Here is a 21,142-nt window from a genome sequence, read left to right on the forward strand (position 1 = left end):
AATGTGGGCCCTTCTACTGCCATGCCTTCTCTTTGCTTATAGAAACGTCCCTCGGGAGGGAGTAGGATTTAGTCCCTTTGAACTTCTTTATGGACATCCAGTTAGAGGCCCTTAGGCCCTAATTAAGGAGGGGTTGGAGAGTGCTCCTTCCCCCAAGACATTGAGAGTCACTGACTATGTGATAGGTCTCCAGAGGAGAATGTCACACATGATGGCAGAGGCAAGTGATAACTTGAAGGCTGGTCAAGCTCTGGTCAAACATTGGCATGACCAGAGGGCTAACATGGTTGAGTTTATTCAAGACCAGCATGTTCTTGTTATGGTCCCCAACAGGCATAGGGCCTTACAGGACAAATGGATAGGACCCTTCAAGGTTGTGGGTAAACCTGGAGAGGTGAACTATCTGGTGGACTTAGGCAATCCTAAGGAGGCTCCCAGAGTCTTTCACACCAACCGTTTGAAGGCTTATGTCTCTAGACCTGACATAGGAGCTTTGCTTCTAGCTTCAGCTCAGGAGGAGGAGGAGAGTGAACCTCTGCCTGACATCCTCAAAGGCTTACCTTTAGATGAGCAAGTGGAAGGAGTTAATCTCTCTTCCAGTCTCACATCCTACCAGCAGGATGAGTGCAAATTACTGTTAAATCAGTTTTCCTACCTGTTCTTACCTTCACCAGGCTTGACCCCTTGGGGCCAGCATGATATACTCACTGGTGACTGTTTGCCTGTCAAAAGCAGGGGGCACAGAATGTCAGATGATGTAAGAACCCATATAAGGAATGAGGTCAACAAGATGATTGATCTCAGGGTTATAGAGCCCTCTACTAGCCCATGGTCTAGCCAAGTTGTGCTTGTACCAAAGGCAGGATCCAAGGAGTTGAGATTCTGCGTGGACTATAGAGCTCTAAATGCAGTCAGCAAGACTGATGCCCATCCTTTACCAAGGACAGATGAGCTGGTGGACAAACTTGGTGCAGCCAAGTACCTCAGCACATTTGACCTAACATCAGGCTATTGGCAAATAGCCCTGACAGACCATGCCAAGGAGAAAACTGCATTCTCCCCCCCAGCTGGCCTCTACCAATTCAAGGTAGTGCCTTTTGGACTAAAGAATGCACCTGCTACATTTCAGAGGATGGTCAATCAAGTTCTGAATGGGATGGAGGACTTCTGCATGGCATACTTGGATGACATTGCAGTGTTCAGTCCTACATGGAAATAACATATTGAACACCTAGAATATGTATTGCAGGCTCTGGAACAGGCCCATCTGACCATAAAGGCAAGCAAATGTCAAATTGGTCAGAGTACAGCGGTCTACCTTGGACATGAGGTAGAAGGAGGTAAAATAAGGCAATTGCCTAGCAAAGGTAAAGCTGTACAAAACTGGGCCACCCCTACTACTCAAACCCAAGTGAGAGCCTTCTTAGGTCTCACTGGGTATTACAGGAACCTCATAGAGAACTATGGGACCATAGCTTCTCCCTTGAATGTCATCTCCTCTCCCAAATTCCCTAAAAAGGTCAGGTGGAATGAGGAGTGCAATCAAGCCTTTGAAGGTCTGAAGAAAGCCCTTTTTCAAGCTCCAGTCCTAAGAGCTCCCCACTACCACCAACCCTTCATTGTACAAACTGATGCTTCTAATGTAGGTATAGGTGCAGTCCTTAGTCAACTGGATGAGAAAGGTAGGGAACACCCCATTTGTTTCATCAGCAGGAAGTGAAAGGATCCCGAGACAAGGTGGGCAACCATAGAACATGAATGTTTTGCTATTGTGTGGTCACTGAAGAGGTTTAGACCATACTTGTATGGATCTACCTTCATTATTCAGACTGACCACCAACCCGAGATGGCTGATGCAAATGAAAGGGGAAAACCCAAAGTTACTCAGATGGTCAATCTGTCTGCAAGGATTTCATTTTTCCATTAAGCACAGAGCAGGAAGTCACCACCAAAATGTTGATGGTCTCTCTAGGATGTTTATAACCGACTAAAGGTATGAGAACCATCCAAGAGTGGATTAAATCCTCCTGTCCCTTAGTCTGGGCGGGGGGGGTGAGTGTTAGGGAGAATTCTCATTCAATGGCTAATTTCCCTTACCTAGTGAGTCTCTAAGCAGCTTTGCTGGATTTCTGGAGTTATGTTTTTTCACTTGGTAAGAGAGTGAGCTTTACCCCCACTCTTACCTATGTTTTCCATGTGTATTTCATCTGTTTTTGTGATTGTGGGCTCTGGAGTACACCACTTCAGTAGCCCCCTTCTTTTGTGTGTTACACAGCACCTTCAGTGCTGTGTGTCATGCCTGCCAATGGCTTGTCCTCGACGTCTTGTCATTCAGCCCAGCGAACGGCTAGACCGTTCTACACTCGCTGGCGGCTGTTTAATAAACTACCCGGCAAAAGAATACGTTGACATTATTCGCAAACATTTGGTTATGAATTGTACTTTGTTTACTTACCTTCCTTCTATTCCACCTTCATGTGCGTAGTGCCTCTTTAAGGACTTTCCGGCATACGCGATATCCAGTTGACAATGCGTTGGTCATGTGTTACGCGCTAATCAGCTGACACGTACTTAAAGCCGGAAGTTCCGGTATTCGGCGCTTCTGATCGTCGTTAGTTCTACGTTCTACCTTCCGGAGCCGTTGCTCTTGCTTCTTTCCTTGCTCCTCCACGGAATACGCTTGGCTACTCGATCTCCTATTGAGTCGACGTCCTGGCTGCATTACACTGTGACAGCCACCTGAATATTCCGAAATCTGCAACCTCCCGAAGCGGCACCTGCAGTCTTTGCCGCGGGGCCATTATCCGGTATTGGCTGCCCCCGCTGTCCTGGCCGCATTACCCTGCGACTGCCACCTGAATATTCCGAACATTCTGCAGCCTCCTATTGTTGTACCTGCAGCTCTTTCCGAGGGGCTGTGCTCTGGATTCACCATTCCTCTCCATTGTCTCCAACCAGCTATATTCAAGGAGCGAACATTCTTACTACTTCAAAGGTGAGGGAGGTTTCCTCTACTCTCTTCTGTTGTACAACCTCTGAGGGAAATTCCTGCAAAGGACTTACCAGCTTGTATTTCGGTTCTTCTCACGAACTTCCATTTTTACTCCAATCCTGTCTCTGTTCTTCACCTCCATACGTCAAGTGCACTAAGACTTTTTGGACGCTATCCTGCGTGCACCATCCCGAATCTAGTGTGGCCCTCGTTTCGTGCGGGTTAGTTTTTCCCTACTAACCTTCCTTCCCTGTCGTTGGTTAGGAGTCTTCTATTGTGGGGATTACTAAAGACACAACAGTAGCAGGTTGATCGTTCCTACATACTTCTCGCCTTTAATAGAAAACAGGTCAGTGGCTTTTCGAACCGAAACATACTGTCTTATATTGTCTCAATCAGCTCCTAATATCTTCTTTATCCTTCTCCTAAACGGCTGGTGGTTCCTATATACTTACTCGCCCTTTCCACCGATTCCTCCCTTGGGCTGTTTCCTTAACAGTCAAAGAGTGCCGTCAGTTGGAAGGTCGCTATTCAACAGATACTAGGTACATCGAGTCATCTCTGGAAGACTCTACGTGTATCCTTTTGGTAAAATCTACCCTACATGTATCCTTTTATGCTGGTATACTGTACAATTGTTGGTTTATTGAAGTTACCAAATCCATTTCTCATGGATTTATAACAGGATTTTTAACATTGTGACACAGGACTGTCTTTTAGACTTCCCACCAACTCCATTTCTGGGGCTGACTACTGTCCCCCAGAAAAGGGTAAAGTTGCCATTAACTTTACATACTCATTTAACCACCCATCCAGTACACCCCATCTTCCATGGAGTACTGGAAAGGGTTACTTCTTAGCCCTTTTTATCTGTACCACCTAGAGCCTTGTTTTGTATATTCTTTTACCAAGAAACCTTGAGTAAGTGTATGTTTGAATCACTGTATTATTTATTGGTCCTTTGTGTAACTTGTTCTACTGCTCACCTAAACTCTTGAGATAAGTCTGGCTGCTCAGCCATCGCTACCACTCTACTGTGTAGTAAAGGCTTGTACCAAAGGTGAAATTGTGCTTCCACTTGTAGTCCTAATTGCCTGTAGTGTTCCCAAAGGGTACTGCAGGTGATTCTGCCTAACAATGGCCCAGAGGTGACCATTACAGAGTCATCTGAGACTCCAGACAGCTGCCTTTCGATCCATAAGGATTCAAACAACATAGGCCCCTCTCAACCTAACAAGGTGATAGTTGTTAGTATAGAAGAGGAAGATGTTCTGCAAAAGGCTGCCTTGCCCTGTGAAGCAGACTTACCCAACGATGTATCTAAGCCCTTGGTGCAGAAACCCTTCAAAAACCCATATAGAGGCGCCTTAAATTGACCAGCCTGCAAACCCAGTGGCTTAAAAGGAAACAAAAAGGACATTACTAGGGACAAACTACACCCTCTCATACTTCCGATTCTGAACAACTGCACTCTCCAGCATAATGATCGTACCGTTTTAGTAGACACATTCAACCAAACACTGCTCAAAGCCATTGACACTATAGCACTGCTCAAACTACGGAAAGCCAGACAACAAGCTCATCTGAACTCCTGGTTCAGCCCGCAAGTTAGAGTCCTGCGCAAAGAAAAACGTAATGCTGAAGCACGTTGGAAAAGTCGTCCTTGCGAGGCCAACAAAGACCTCCTTCTCATCTCTTCACTTAATTACAAGGAAGCAATACTACAAGCCAAAAAAGAGACCTACAACCAGTGTATATCTCATGCCGAATCAAACACGAAGGAGCTATTTAAAATTCTTAAAGAATTAGAATCCCCTTCTCCCGTCCCTGATACCTGCAGCAAAGACGATACGTGGTGCAACAACATCCAAAATGCCCTTCTCACCAAAATAACCACCTTGCAATCCAAAATCAACGCCAAAAAAAACTCCCTTCTCACCGCCCCCCTAACCAAATTGTCGACGCCTAATAAGGCCACCACCTTCTCCCATTTGCCATTCAGCTTTGTGCCACTCACCACCCCGGAGGTTGAAAAAATCATCTGTAACTTAAAACCTTCCAACTGCCAAGGTGACTCCTGTCCTGCACCTATTATTAAGGAGCCGGCACACGACCGTGCTCCTTTCATAACCACCTTTATCAATTCCCCGTTTCAATCAGGAATGGTCCCTAACAATCTGAAAGATGCCTGGGTCATCCCTCTACTAAAAAACCGACTCTAGACCCAGAGATACCTTCAAACTACAGACCCATCACTTCGGTCCCATTTCTCCTAATAATATTAGACAGAGCAGCATACCTACAGATACAGAATTATCTGGAAACCAATAATCTTCTCGGTACAAGACAATCGGGCTTCAGACCTAAGCACGGGACAGAAACAGCCCTCTTAGACCTCAAAACCCAAATCGAGGACTTAAAGGACAATGGCAAACTGGCCCTACTACTCCTGCTGGACTTATCTGCAGCTTTCGACTTGGTTAATCACCAAATCCTTTGCCACCACCTGAAATCTGCTGCCCATTTATCCAACAACGCCACTAATTGGATCGGGTACTTCCTAGACAACAGACACATGAGAGTATTGTCTCCCACTTCATCAGCAGACCCAACGCCAGTCCCTTGCAGAGTTCCTCAGGGTTCCCGTGTCTCCCCCACACTCTATAATGTTTTCACCAAACCTCTGTTTGATGTGTTTGACTATCTGGGCGTCACCTACACGAACTATGCAGATGACACCCAGATACTCATTCCCATCACTGGTGATTACATTGCAGACTCTAAAGCCCTGAATAACATATACCAAGTCATCCAAGTGTGGATGGCCCAACATGAGCTCTGTCTTAACGATGACAAGACAGAGCTCCTCATCCTGGGTACACAACAGAGACTTAATAAGCTAAACCCATCGTTCAGCTCTTTCAACATCGATGGCAACACCATCAAAGTATCCAAAGATACTAAAACCTTGGGTATCTACCTAGATTGTACACTTTCCCTAAAGAGGCAAACTAACGCAGTTGTTTCTGCTTCGGCTTACACTTGCAAGCTGATCACAGCCTGCCGGCCATTCCTTTCCACTCAGAATTGTATCATCCTTGCCAGGACACTGGTTATGTCCAAACTGGACTATTGAAACGCACTCTACCAAGGCACCAACCAACACAACCTCAACAAACTTCATATTACCCAAACAATGCTATCAGGGTGGCCCTCAACATTCCCAGATCAGCACACATCTCTGAAACTAGGAAGAACCTACACTGGCTCTCAGTTACCCAGAGGGTATCACTGAAATCTCTAGCCCTTACCTACAAATGTGTAAATAATCAGGCCCCCATCTACCTAGCCTCGCGCTTCACCCAGTACACTCCATCACGGACACTTCAATCGGCTCAAACACAAGGCCTCATGATCCCCAGATACAAGCTGCAAACAGCCGGAGGTGTCAGCTTCCCAGTGCTGGCTGCCAAACTGTGGAACACCGTGCCACTCACCATCAGAAATCGACCTTCACTGAACCTATTCAAATACAGAGCTAAGCTTTGGCTTGCTACCACACCGATCCAATCCTTCTCTTAGACCTTATGATCGTCACTATTTTTTTATGCATGTTTCCTGCTTCGCCTACCTATCTGCACTCTTCATGTACTTTTTGCCTCCACTCATGCAAATGACTGATTGTAACCTTATGCGATTGTAACCTGAACTGTAACCTCTGTTATTACTGTTTGAAGATATGCGCCCGGTTGCCTTTGGGCCTGGTGCGCCATACAAATAAAATAAATACAAATACAAAATTAAGTTTTGGCTCCCATTTTAGGAACTCACGCTATGTGCCAAGTGGCCCCTTCTTGAGTACTCCAATTTCTATGCAATCTACTGTTGGGTCATTCGGCTCAAGTAAAAGGGGGGGGTGCCTTACATCATCAGATAAAATAAGATGTTATGCTTGGCAAAACAAAACAAACTTCGATGACTCAACATGTTACTACAAACTGTGCAGAGAAAAATCTGGGTAACTTGGGCTTGGAGCCTCTTGGTGAGAAGGAACCAGCCCTTGCCATCGACAAACCAAAGACTCCAACCTCTCCATTTCGATCAGACAAGAGAGTGAACAACTGTGAAGATGATGAAATCCAGCCCAGTGTGAGGAAGAAGAACACATCTACAGTAAAACATCTAAGGCCTTCAGATCCTCAGCTTTCTCTGGGGCAAGTTGCCCAAGGAAACGCTGTAGGCTCTCCACATCGACGGAGGCTGACGTGAGGTCTAACGTGTCTATATCAGATGAAGATCTATTATTGGACATGATCGCTGCTCAGGTGGAGGATAAGTCATCTATGAGTGCAACCCTAGATGCCAACATGATTGCAGCATTCTCTGTCACCATGAGCCCCTTTATGAAATTGTATGAAAGCATTGCCGATCAACTAAAAGATCAATCCACCTTGATTGCTATGCTCCACACTAAAATGATTTTTGTGGAAGGATTCATCTCTGCCCTAATTGAAAACAAGCATAAGCAAGATGAATACATTGCAAACTTGTTGAAGACTATTCTGGAACCTTTGATTAAAGACAAGGAAAAAAGGAGACTATGTCAAGCACCATCCAAAATGGTACAATTTTTGACACAGCCTCAAGTAATACACCTGCAAGCCTTGGGGGAACTGACACAAACTTGGGTGCTATAACAACTTTACCAATTCCAGCAACTAGCCCCACCTTAGTAGTGGACAACCCTGATGGCACTGATAAATCCTCTCGGGAAGGTAATAAGAAGACCCTAAAACCAAACAACAACGGAACACGCAGGAGAGTACATTCAGATGTCTTCATGCCTCCCGCAGGGGAATGGAACCTCGTTGGAGTAGAGGACAAACAGGTCCCTGGGACCTCAAAGCAGATCCCCTCCAAGAGACAAAATTGAGGGATCTGCGACAATGGGGGGAATCTCAGCAACCCAAAGGAAACTGAGGGTGTTAGGGATGACCTCTTGCCAGCTGAAACTACTGAGACTATTGGGCCACTTGCAGTAGCTTCCCCTTCGTCTTCGAAAACCTACGACATCTTCATAAATGGTGGTGACATAGGAAACGGCCCCATAGGAAAGCCTGGCCCGGGAAAGAAATGTCCACAGCCCAACAAACAAATTAAACACGTGAATTTTGCCCAAAAAATTGGCAAAAGACAAAAACGAGGTACACCTCTAGTTATAAAGAACGTCAATGACTTCGCTCATAAACAGGGAAACGGGCAAGATGGGACCCAAATACCCCAAAATATGTATCTAAACGAAGATTCTTTTACAAGCGTGAATTCTGATGAATTCGACAGGAAACTAGAAAGACCCCAATTGACCTAAACAACACAACAAATCCAAAAAACGTTTCAAATTCCGTAGACTTGGGAGGATCTCATGAATCTCTCTGTGTACTCCGTTGATTGGGATGAGGTCCACGAAATAGATACCTCCTTGGAAGACCGCTTTAAGGCACTGATAACCAACGACGCCTGGGTATCCTCGCCTAGCATCCTATTGGAGGCCATCAATTTTGAGGGTATCGACGGTGAAACATCAAGTGATTCTGATTGCGAGGATCAACAAAAACCACCCCCGACCTTGACTGCAATCCCTTGTTCTAAAACAAGAGTTGTACCCAGAGTTCACACAAACAGATCCTTTAGAGAGCACAGCCCGCCATTGGTGGGGAGAAGATTCATGAAGTTCGAACATAATAGCAGGGCAATTGATAAACAACCAAAATGGTCAAATAGGAACTACACGGTGGATAACAGGAAATATGAGAACAACACCTTGAAGGAGACTACATCAGCTACCAATTGCATGGCCTTAAGCCGAATCCTTTGCATTCAAGATAACCTTGTTTTAAATAGAGCTAATATTCTGAGGCTCTTTCATAGTATTAATACACTTTCTGGGTTTAAAAACAAGGATCTCCTGCTAGTAGAGTTTCCGGATGACTCTAATTATGACAATGTCCTACTGCATCTTGCATCTACGGAAGTGGAAATACTACTACTGCAAAATACTGACCTGATGAAAAATAGGGGATTTTCTCTAAAGGCCATACCAACCTCGGACCGAGAAAGAAGAGAAAAGGAAAAATTGCATGCTCGGTTGCCGGCCAAAAATGGCCAAACCAACAACAACAACTCAAGACCAGGGAGTGGGAAGAAAAGCAATGGCGAAGGTAATTGGCCCCCGAGTATAAACAAAACTCTAAGTGATGAAGGGCTGAGCAAAACCCATGAAAAGTTCTGAATTATGATTAATAACTCTAAATCGTCAAATAATTCAGTTGGTGCACCACAGGGGCCCATGGATATTAAGGATGGGGACAACTGGGATTGGCTGGCCAGCACATTGGCCCGAAGATCATAATGACAGGGCCCACGAAATAATAAACCCCTGCACTATGTTCATTTGGGCTGCTGGAATATGCAGGGTTTCAAACATTTGTTGGGAGAAGGCAGTATTCGACTCAGAGACTTTAACGTTATTTGTCTCCAGGAGACGTGGCTGCGTGTTCAACCAACACTCAAGGGTTTTGTCGTCCTATTCAATCCGGCTACTATGGGCCCTAAGGGTAGACCGATGGTGGGCCTACTGACTGCAATTAAGGAGAGTTGTGGTCTAAGACTGCCAAACACTTAGGAACCTACGTACGCATCATCCTTGTCTTCTCACTCCACCATGTTCTATCATATGACTCCAGTATATTTTGAAACGGACTACCATGTAACTTGGTCCTTCTTGCGCTATTGTATCTGCTTCTCGCACTGTACCCACTTTGTAACATTGATTGTATGTACCCTTCTTGTTTCACGCAACGATATGTAACTATGTTGTCCACATGATTATGTGCCAGCTACCCGAGGGTTCGGCCGCGCTCTATAAATAAACAAACTAAACTAAGAGTAGCATGGTCAAAAAATATTTCACATCTAATTCAAGTCCACTTGCTGGAATATCAAACTGGGGAGGATGACGTCACAAGGTCAATTCTCCTGTGCAATCTGTACTGGAATTGCAATGACCCAGTAGCCAAGAACTTCCTTGACCAGCTGCTGGAGGAGGTTGACGCTGCAATGATTGATAACTCCAACCTGAACGTGATCCTATGTGGGGACCTAAACATTCACTGTTTTAACAATTGTTGTGTCCTGATAAATCATTACACTAGCAACTTACAAGAAGTGGAAAAACGAGGGTTGTCGTTTAGGAAAGAGTTCCAGTAAAGAAACATCTCATTACAAAATGGCTCAACATCAGGGGATATACCGCCAAACCCCACCTGGAGGAGAGGGACTGAAACCAATATTTTGGACTACTTCTTCGCCTCTGATAGCTTCCATTCTAGTGTAGTGGCCTCGACAGTCATTGATGCACCACAAAGTGACCATAACATGCTGAAATTATGCCTCCAATTGGGTGCTAACATACAGCTCGCACCGGAAGAAGATATTCTGGAAGTCCAGTCAGGAAGGAATAGACTGAGACTATCGAGCAACCATGTAACAAAACTATCAAGAGATCTAAGGGATAATGGCAGGCCAGAAGACATAGGGGCTCATTCCGACTCAGACGTTAAAGTGTTTACGGCACCGTAAACGGCGCCGACCCTTAACGCCTGATTACAAGGTTCCCTTTGTGGGATGGCTGTTTAACGCCTGCTTTTTGCAGGCGTTAAAAGCCATGCCACAAAGGGACCTTGGCGATAATTACGGCACTGTTATTTACGGTGCCGTAATTATCGCCTTTCCAAATTCCCATTATGCCCTATGGGGTAAAAATGGGAATGGGGAAGGGGCCATTGGTGAATGGGGAATTACCGCCCCACTCACCTTGGAATGGGGCGGTAATTCCGCCATCCACCATGGCGGAATTGCACCTTAGCGGCATGGACCATGGTGCTAATAGCACCATGGTCCTCCGCCAGGGCCGTAATGAGGCCCATAGACTATACACAGCTTATTGCCATCTACAGTGAATAAATTGGTGCAGGTAGATTCAAGGGATTTTGCCACAAATATAACTTCGACCATGAAGTTGACACAAGAAAAAGAGAACTAAAGCGAATACAAAGAGCGCATAAAAAATAAACCTCAGCTGGTATCATATGCAGTTGTCAAGAAAGCCAGGACAGTGCATAACAATTGGTTGAAGCAATACAGACAATCCCGAATGCAATCTAATGCGGAACACATGCAGCAACTGGTCGCCTCCAAAAACTCGAAGGAAATCTGGCAAATCTTTAACATGTTGGATGGCCCTCAGCAAAGTCTTATTACCAACCCTATTTCAGCGACTGACTGGATGGCCACTTCTCCATGGTTTTCTCAAAGCCCAACTCTCACGAAACGAAGCCCATAGAGAACTCGTGCTCGAGTTGGGAGTTTGGGACTGAAAAGGAGGATATTCTTTCCTTAATCAAAACCTCCAGCAGCTCCAGAGCCGCAGGCCCCGATGGCCTTACGAATTTGATCTTAAAATAGCATCCAGAGGAATGGGCAACTTTTTTACATCACCTTTTTCTCTTGGTGAAATCAAAACGTACCATTCTGGCCACATGGACAAAATCTATAATTGTACCAATCTTCAAGAAGGGAGATAGGTTTGTGGCAACAAACTACAGACCTATCGCCCTCTTGGATGTTATTGGGAAGCTTTTTGCGGCCCTGGTCTTGAATCAGTTTATGGATTGGAGCTGGGATTCCAAACATCGGGATGGCTGGCAAGCCGGGTTTGAAAAAGGAATTGGAACATCGTTGAACCTTTTTCTAATAAACTATCTGAAACTGAGAACTTTAAAGAAGCACAGTAAAAACATATACCTTGCATCAGTGGACTTGTCACAAGCTTTTGACTCAGTTAAAAGAGAGAAGCGTTGGCTGAAGTTAAGAGACTGGGGCTGTCCTGCTGATTTACGGGAGGCTATGGAGGCTCTTCACTTCAATACCAGCATCCAGATCAAACTCAACCAAAAGGGTGATAAGGCAAATCTCATCAAAACAGGAGTGGGCCTCAAGCAAGGGTGCCGCCTAGCCCCAGCCATCTTCAAATTGTATATCTCAGAGCCATCACAGATATTAGGTGCCTTCCACCATGTATTGCAGGCACCCCAATGAACAGATTGTTGTATGCCGATGATGTTATTCTCCTGGATGAAACCCTGATTGGGCTTCAGCATCAATTGGATGCCTTGGCATCTTTCCTGTCCTCAATGATCTGAGAGTAAATGCTACCAAATCAGCGGTGCTCATTCTTGGTAAGTTAAGGCGCAAATCATTTAAGTTCAAGGGCTGGTATATAAATGGTGACCAGATTCGAGAGACAACAGAAATGCTCTATTTAGATATACCAATTAATGCAAGCTACAGTGAAGCCCCAAGAGAAGGAGTGCTGAGGCGTAAACTGAAGATGTTAACAGCCCAGGCAAGACTGATTAAACGCAGATACTGCAAATTCACATTGGCACCCTTGCTACACTTTTACACCATGAAGGTAGTCCCTATTGTGACCTATGGGGCCGAGTGTTCTCTCCAGCTGAGCTGGAAACTGTGCCAAATTCTAGAGGGTCTCCTTTGGAGAGCCGTACTCGATCTCCCTAATTGCATGCCGATGGCGGTAATAAGGAAAGAGTTTGGGCTTACTTCTCTCATCACCTATGTTAGTTGGAAAACTCTATCCTTCTACCGCAAATGCCTGTTGCTCCCACCAGATAGCGGGTTTGGGTTGTTGGGACGGGTGCTTAAAACAGGAAAAGAGCAATTACTCATCGAATGGAGTACTAAATACTTGAGACTGTTGGACTCAATCGACACTACAGAAATACTACTCATTGAAAATCCAGACCTTGTGAAAAAAACGTCTGTATGAGTACGACTGGATTGAGTCGTCTAATTCTGCCCAGTCGTCCAAACTTTATGGGAAATACTGTGTAGCCCAGAATAAGCGTGGCTCAACTCCATTGTATTTGAGCAAGTTTCCTTCGGCTGTGCTGCGACAACAATTTCTAAGACTGTGCTTTAACATCTTCCCGACAAAAGAAATTCTCGAAGCCAGGAAACCGAAGAGCATTAGAGACTACAAATGCAGGCTCTGTGGTCACAAGATGGAAATTCTCTGCCATCTTGTTATGAGCTGTCAGGGCGTCATGGATACCTGACGTAATCTACTAGGCAGATTTTTCGTGACCAATCGAACCCTAACGAAGAAAGACATTTGGTTACAATTGCTACAGGGTTCAAGCTTATCTGTAACGTTTGCCTTGCGAAAGATGGTATCAATCATTTTCAAAAAGCTTGAAGAAAACAAGTGAATTTAGATTGGTAAGAGCCTCTTTTGCATATTGTGACAGTAAGTGCTGCTGCCTATTCTTGCTTTTTAGTTTTCTTTAACCTTATTCTCTTTTTTTTTCTCCTTCCGTTTCGTATTCACTAGATGAAATGGTTGTATTATGTGCTTTTACTGTAATGGAATTTTCTTTTTAAATTCAAACTGTAAATGGTAAAAAGCTTCTTTTGAAGCTAAATGCTAATACAATAAAAATAAAAAAGTAAAAAAAAATGCATTTAATAAAGCGCTAAATAGTTCCAATCACCAGCCTGGTGTGATCATGCATATCTTTTCTCACTGCCTGCACTCTTATACAAAACAAGATAAAACAGTAAAGTTCTCAACAGTCTTATCTTTTTGACCAGAAGTGACCAGAGACACCATTGTGTGAATCAGTCATTCCCTAAATCTCATGATGCCTTGAAGTACAGTTTGGTGTAATTGAGGTCAGCTCTTGTTTTGTGTTTATCTATTTTATACCTTAATGATGAGTTTCTAAGAGATTTAGACATAAGGCATTGTTTTAATATTAAGTTAAATTGTAATATTTAAAACCTTGACACGTAATACAATTCATATTTTTTCCTACTTGCCTTGAAGCTTTTTTATTTTATTGTTTAAAGCATGGACCGAGCTTGAGAGAAGCAGAGTTGGGTACAGAGTTCTTGTAGCCAGCATTTGGGCGGGCATCTTTTAACAACGGCGCAGTACTGTTAGTTGAGGTCTTTGCATCGGTATGTGCTTTTAATGGGATTAGTCCTTGGTCAGCAAGGTTTTCTCAGATTTGCGGAATTGGCAAACTGTGGGGGCATTCTTAGCCAATACAGGGATCAAGTTCCAGAGGGTGGGTGACATGAGAAGGATTGTTTGTGTGTCCCCTCTTCCCGGACAAGTTGTGGTGCAACCAGTTGGGCGATTTGCTGCGCAAGGACTGTGTGCCATCCGATATGTGGAGCCAAGGCGCCAGGTCCGCCGGAGTACCACTCCTGACTGGGACAAATTTCTGAACAAAACTGCAGTATTACTACTAAGGTTAAGAGTAGATGCTTGTGCATTCGCATAAGCATAACGCTCATACATCATCATACATCACAGCGCCTCCTAAAAGCAATCATCAAAAATAAGTACATGCTGAAGGCATAAATGCTGAAAAATAATTATAGAAATCCAGATCTTTACAGCGTGCAGGTTCTATACAGCAACGATAAAGTGCTGATGCAGCTTAAACACACAAAACCATTATTTGAATTCATATCATATTAAAGTGCAGGTGCATAGCAGCAAATGCAAAGTACAGCAAGCATGGAGTAATGCTGCGCGCCGCATGCTGTACCCACCATGGCAGCCTGTGGCAGCCAGCATGATCACCCAAGTAGGGACTCATCATAGGTTGTGATGGAGCATACGCTGTCTGAATTATTTAGATAAGGTAGACATACCATTAGTCCAGCTGTGGTCAGAGTGGTGTAACCTCAAGGAAATACAAACATAAGATAAGGAAGGTAAGAAGGTGAAAATCACATTCATTCCAACATAAAAGTGAAATCGAGACCCAACCCACTACTTAAAACAAATGAATCACATGTGCTCCAGGAAGCAGCTTACTCCAGAGTGCGGCCAGAAAAAAGACCTTGGGCCTCATTACGAGTTTGGAGGTAGTAATGCCCTTAATAAGTTAACATACGAATTGAGATACAACCAAGAATGCATTTTTAATATAACACAGCGGGCCTCATTACGACCCTTGAGGTCCGGATACAACAGCACCAGTAATTTTACTGGTGCCGTTGCATCCGGACCGCCATACTACGAGTGCTGCAGGTTGGACCTGGCGGGCAGTCCGGCATCCGCGAGCACAACTCATCGGATGTACCAGCACCGTTATGAACATTGCTGGTGTATCCGAGGTCCCCATTCCTATTGAGTCCTATTAGGGCTCAAATGGGAATGGGGAGTTCCATATTGCCGGCACCCGTGAAAGGGCAATTACCCGGTAATTCCCTATTTGTGGGTGCCGGTAAAAGCACAGGTTTGGCGGCAGCCATGCCTGTGTTATAGGCACGGCTACCGCCAAACTCGTAATGAGGCCCAGTGACATTTTGGCTGGAGCTCAATATTCTTTTAATCAGTATTTCATTCAATTTATGAACTCAGGTGGGTAAGGTTTAAATTCGACATGTCTGTTTATCCAGGATCAACTTAATTTGGGAATCATTTATGTCCACTATTCCTTCTAGGAATTCAGAGATAACGGCAATGATATCATTATACCAAAACACTTTCATGTCAGACAGAAAGGGCCCATTTTATTTCCAGAAGTGCACACATGTTATTACCTCACAACTCAGTGAATATTTCTATTCAATTTGATCTTTCCATTCTATTCCTAAAATGTCATTTTCTATTAAAAACATTTCCATATCTTTTAATGGAACACTTGACATCTTCTCCAAGCCCTTCACACCAAACCAAGTTCTTATAAGATGGTGCTTTAGCAGTGGACCTGCATCCCCCCGTATGCAAAAGTACCTCCATATGCAGACCCTGGGCCAGGGAACACTCTACTAATCTTACTCTGCCCCAAAAGAGAGAGGCAACAATGTAAGACATTAGAGGGGATCCTGAGGAGACAGGTTTTCCACTAGAGATAGGCAATTGTGTAATACACTAGAGGGGCTCCTGAGGAGAAGAGTGTTACACTAGAGATAGGCAACAGTGAAATACTCTAGAGGGGATCCTGAGGAGAAGAGTGTTCCACTAGAGATAGGCAATAGTGTAATACACTAGAGGGGCTCCTGAGGAGAAGAGTGTTGCACTAGAGATAGGGAATAGTGCAATACCCTAGAGGGGGTCCCAAGGAGAAGAGTGTTCCACTAGGGATAGGCAATAGTGCAATACCCTAGAGGGGATCCTGAGGAGAAGAGTGTTCCACTAGAGATAGGCAATAGTGTAATACACTAGAGGGGATCCTGAGGAGAAGAGTGTTCCACTAGAGATAGGCAATAGTGTAATACACTAGAGGGGATCCAGAGGATAAAAGTGTTCCACTAGAGATAGGCAATAGTGCAATACACTAGAGGGGACCCTGAGGAGAAGAGTGTTCCTCTAGAGATAGGGAATAGTGCAATACCCTAGAGGGGATCCAGAGGAGAAAACGATACTGAAGTGCTGCAGAATTTACTGCAAAAGTGGATATGCTGCAGCGTTCAGCGAGCTGGTCATTTAGGAGGTGAGGTGACGCATTCCTCGGAAACTGACTTTTGGAGTCATATTGGAGATTCCAGTTCATGGATTCCATTCTCCATGTTTTCCCCTTGAATAATATTGCCTTTTCACATGTGTTTTGCCAAACTTAGTTTAATTAGCCATGCGAGAATGCACCTTACTCCCAGTGTGTTAAGGAGGGCTCCAGGTCAATTAAAAAGGTTTTTATTCTGAGGTTTAGAAGGTGAAAGTAAAATTACTTCCTAAGGGAATTAAATATATTTCTCATACCCTGTTGAGGCATTTCTTTACTTAAGTAGAAACATTTTATAACTGTTAACTGTTTTTCCACGCTTCTTTGCGTTTAGCAATTCATGTAAAATAAAATATGCACTTTTATTTTACAGTTCCTCTACAAATCAGGCAGTAATAGCGGTAGAACAAGACTGGTATCACTGGGCTGAGCATATCCATGGAGCTGAGGGGTGAGAGCAGGAAGGCCGGCACCTATGTGTCCATTGGTTTCAATTTTGTAGTTGGGAGTATTGCTACTTTTATGATGGGAGTATTTGCCAATTCTTGGGGAGTAAATGTTATCAATACACAGCTTATCTGTAGGGCTGGAATAAAGAGCTGTCTTCTTTTTTTCTTTAAATGTATTCTCTATGGCACTCATTCACCCAAAGGTTTATGGGTTCAGACAGCAGGTGGGCATGAAAACATAAAAATCCAGCAAAATTAAGGAAAGACAAACCAGAATAGATGTGTCGTCAGCAAGCATCTGATAATCACATGGTCTGTGGTGGTGTGCTATCTTAGACAGAGGGCATTCCAGATATATGGTGCTAAAACCAAAAAGGCTGCACCACCCAGCTACCTTCTAAAACAGGTAAACCTCATCTAGAGGGCGAGAACTAAAGTTGCAGGGTCGGCATGGGTGGAAGGATAGACGGCAGAAAGAGGGGGGGTGCACAATCACCTAGAGAAAGCACATTAAAGCCTGTATGCATTCTCTAGTGCATAGTAAGAGATCCCTTCTGAGCAAACCCTTCCCACATTCAACACATACATGAGGTTTCTCGCCTGTATGTGTTCTCTTGTGGCTAATAAGATGTCCCGTCTGAGAAAACCCTATGCCACATTAAGTGCACGGATAAGGTTTCTCACCTTTATGTGTTCTCTAGTGGCGAATAAGATGTCCCATCCAAGCAAACCCTTTCCCACATTCAGTGCACACATGTGGTTTCGCACCTGCATGTGTTCTCTGGTGGATAGTAAGCTTTCCCTTCTCAAAAAACCTTTTCCCACATTCACTGCACTCATGAGGTTTCCCACCTGTATGTGTTCTCTGGTGGATAGTAAGCTTTCCCTTCACAGCAAACCCTTTCCCACATTCACTGCACGCATGAGGTTTCTCACCTGTATGTGTTCTCTGGTGGACAGTAAGAGATCCCTTCTGAGCAAACCTTTTTCCACATCCAGTGCACTCATGAGGTTTCTCACCTGTATGTGTTCTCAGGTGGCCAGTAAGCTTTCCCTTCACAGCAAACCCTTTCCCACATTCACTGCACGCATGAGGTTTCTCACCTGTATGTGTTCTCTGGTGGATAGTAAGAGATCCCTTCTGAGCAAACCTTTTTCCACATCCATTGCACTCATGGGGTTTCTCACCTGTATGTGTTCTCTGGTGTTTAGCAAGATCTCCCTTCCAAGCAAACCCTTTCCCACATCTAGTGCACTCATGAGGTCTCACACCTGTATGTGTTCTCAGGTGGACAATAAGATGAGACATCAAAGCAAAACGTTTCCCACATTCAATGCACACATGAGGTTTCTCACCTGTATGTGTTCTCAGGTGGCCAGTAAGATGACCCTTCAGTGCAAACCCTTTCCCACATTCAGTGCACACATGAGGTTTTTCACCTGTATGCGTTCTTTGGTGTTTAGCAAGATCTCCCTTCCGAGAAAACCCTTTACCACACCCAGTGCACACATGAGGTTTCACACCTGTATGTGTTCTCTGGTGGTTACCAAGCTGTCCATTCTGAGCAAACCGTTTCCCACATTCAGTGCACACATGAGGTTTTTCACCTGTATGTGTTCTATGGTGGCGAATAAGATTTTGCTTCTGAGCAAACCCTTTCCCACATTCACTGCACTCGTGAAGCTCCTCACCTGTATGTGTTCTCAGGTGACTAGTAAGCTGCCACTTCCGAGCAAACCCTTTTCCACATTCAGTGCACACATGAGGTTTCTCACCTGTATGTGTTCTCTGGTGGATAGTAAGAGATCCCTTCAGAGCAAACCTTTTTCCACATCCAGTGCACTCATGAGGTTTCTCGCCTGTATGTGTTCTCAGGTGGCCAGTAAGAGGACCTTTCACTGCAAACCCTTTCCCACATTCAGTGCACACATGAGGTTTTTCACCTGTATGTGTTCTTTGGTGGATAGTAAGATCTCCCTTCTTAGCAAACCGTTTCCCACATTCTGTGCACACATGAGGTTTCTCACCTGTATGTGTTCTCTGGTGGTTAACAAGATCTCCCTTCTGAGCAAACTGTTTCCCACATTCAGTGCACTCATGAGGTTTCTCACCTGTATGTGTTCTCTGGTGGCGAATACAATATCCCTTCTGAGCAAACCCTTTCCCACATTCAGTGCACACATGAGGTTTCTCACCTGTATGCATATTTTGGGGGCAGACAAGTGTATCATGGAAATGGACACTATATTAAAATTCAGTGCAATGATACAGGTTTTTACCTATGTTCTCACGTCGGCAATAAGTATGTTCTTGAAATGGCAACTTTTCCCAGATTCTGAGCATGTGTAAGGTTTTTCGGCAGGTTATTGTGTCAGGAGCTTAAAAAGAGGAAACGTTCCCCTGAATCTTTTTCCAAATTAAGAGCACAAATGAGCTTTCTCGTGTGAAGATCATTTCTGGTGACAAACACGATTTTTCCTCCGATCAAAGCTTTTAAAATATTCAGCGCAAGGATACGCTTTGTTCATTCACATTTACAAGTGTTTCACAAATTACTTTAAGGAAACTACCTTTACATTCAGAATGTGTATGAAATAACATTCACATATCTTCTATCAGGAGTAAGAGCAAAAACAAAAATGCTTCTCTTACTCCACATCAAACATTGTCAGATATCCCGTTTCCCTGGGATATGTTACTGGATGTTACCACAAAGGGGTTGCAGGACGGAAGCCACCACGTATCGAACAGGCTTCTCAAAATCAGTTCCTGAATACGCTGAAAAGACAACTGGACACCAAACGTATACACTTCAACGATGCTTGCAAATATTCTTAACACTGAAGCTTTTCTCTACATTAGTCCAGACAACGTATCAATCGCTGCTGGTGCATTTCTGGGGCATCCATCACCTATTGAAATAAAAGGAGATGCACATTATTAGTTTCAACGCATTCACTATCGCAGGCATCACACGTAACAGGCAGACTGGTTCTCAGTAGTAGTGACGCGATTGTTAACTTACGTAGTAACGTACAAGACTTTGATAAGCCATCTATTGGGGACAAGCATCCTGATGGGTGGCAGATTAGTGGTTCTCAATGATACATTATAACGTGATGGCGGCCATTTGCAGAAGGAATAGTGGGACTCATTTTTATTAAGACCCTTTTAGTATCCAAGAGTATGAGGAATAAAACACAGGTTGGGCAAACAAACATTTTAAGTATCAGGGCAGTGCATATACGTTCTACTAATTAATTTCTTCGGAGATTACTAAAATAGCTTGAAAGCTCCACATTTCCAAATACAAACGATAAAGGAACGTTTTCAGCGCTAGGTCAGCAGTTTGTCAGAAATTGGACACATGTTCGACCTGTGTATTTAGTAATCACTGATGACTTCATTACATTTAGGCAAATGTATATTTCCCCAAACACAGAGCCAGATTGAATGCAATTTTTGTCAATAAGACAAAGTGTACGGGAGACCCCCAACTCCCCAACATCGTCCCATTTGCCGTCCTTGCTTATACATGTGCCCTACAGCCATGTACTGAAGGTAATTGGCCAAAGGGATACCACTTGTGTTGTGTGGCTAGTGTTCAGAAGGGAGGGGGACACACTCTGTTTTATTGTTGAGTGGGTGTAAATGGGTCTGTTACTTGCCAGTTTCCCATAACCCGATCCACACCCCTTTTCTGTGGATTCTGATCAATGCACCCTAGGTTGCATCTCAGGCATGCCCCGGCACCCTCTGCACATGCCCCTGTACCCTCTCTACTGTGAGCAAGTATTACTTTCATGACATCTCCAGTAGTCAATGGGAATGCAGCCCCAGCATTAATATTCAAGAAGGGATTGCCACCATTTACTGATCACACACATTGTTTGTGTCCCATATGCATCGATCCTGGAATATGATTTATGTACGTGTGAATAGTCACCCCAGGATGTGCTGCCCCCTTCTGTCCCCCTGTCTGTTAGACAGTCAGTCCTAGGTTATTCATTGTGCGACAGAATATACAAGCCTACGAGAAATCTGGTATTTTAATTATTGTTTTTATTTATGGAGTATTTGTAAGGCGCCTATACAA

The 21,142-nt window shown here is 44.2% G+C and overlaps 1 protein-coding gene and 1 pseudogene across 1 annotated transcript in view; one reads left to right on the forward strand and one right to left on the reverse strand.

Moving 5' to 3' along the window:
* The window catches only part of LOC138517056 (zinc finger protein 585A-like), a 363,846-nt pseudogene that overhangs the window by 174,731 nt on the left and 167,973 nt on the right, over positions 1–21,142 (forward strand).
* Positions 15,638–21,142, reverse strand: part of LOC138517054 (zinc finger protein 84-like) — a 54,094-nt gene continuing 48,589 nt past the window's right edge. Inside the window, exon 3 of the mRNA XM_069632566.1 lies at positions 15,638–19,958. Coding sequence (XP_069488667.1) covers positions 17,743–19,251 — 1,509 coding nt within the window. The 5' untranslated portion in view covers positions 19,252–19,958 and the 3' untranslated portion in view covers positions 15,638–17,742. The remainder of the gene's footprint in view (positions 19,959–21,142) is intronic.

The sequence above is a fragment of the Ambystoma mexicanum genome, chromosome 6q (genome assembly GCF_040938575.1).
Source record: "Ambystoma mexicanum isolate Mex_15411 chromosome 6q, UKY_AmexF1_1, whole genome shotgun sequence".
Classification (NCBI taxonomy): Eukaryota; Metazoa; Chordata; class Amphibia; order Caudata; family Ambystomatidae; genus Ambystoma; species Ambystoma mexicanum.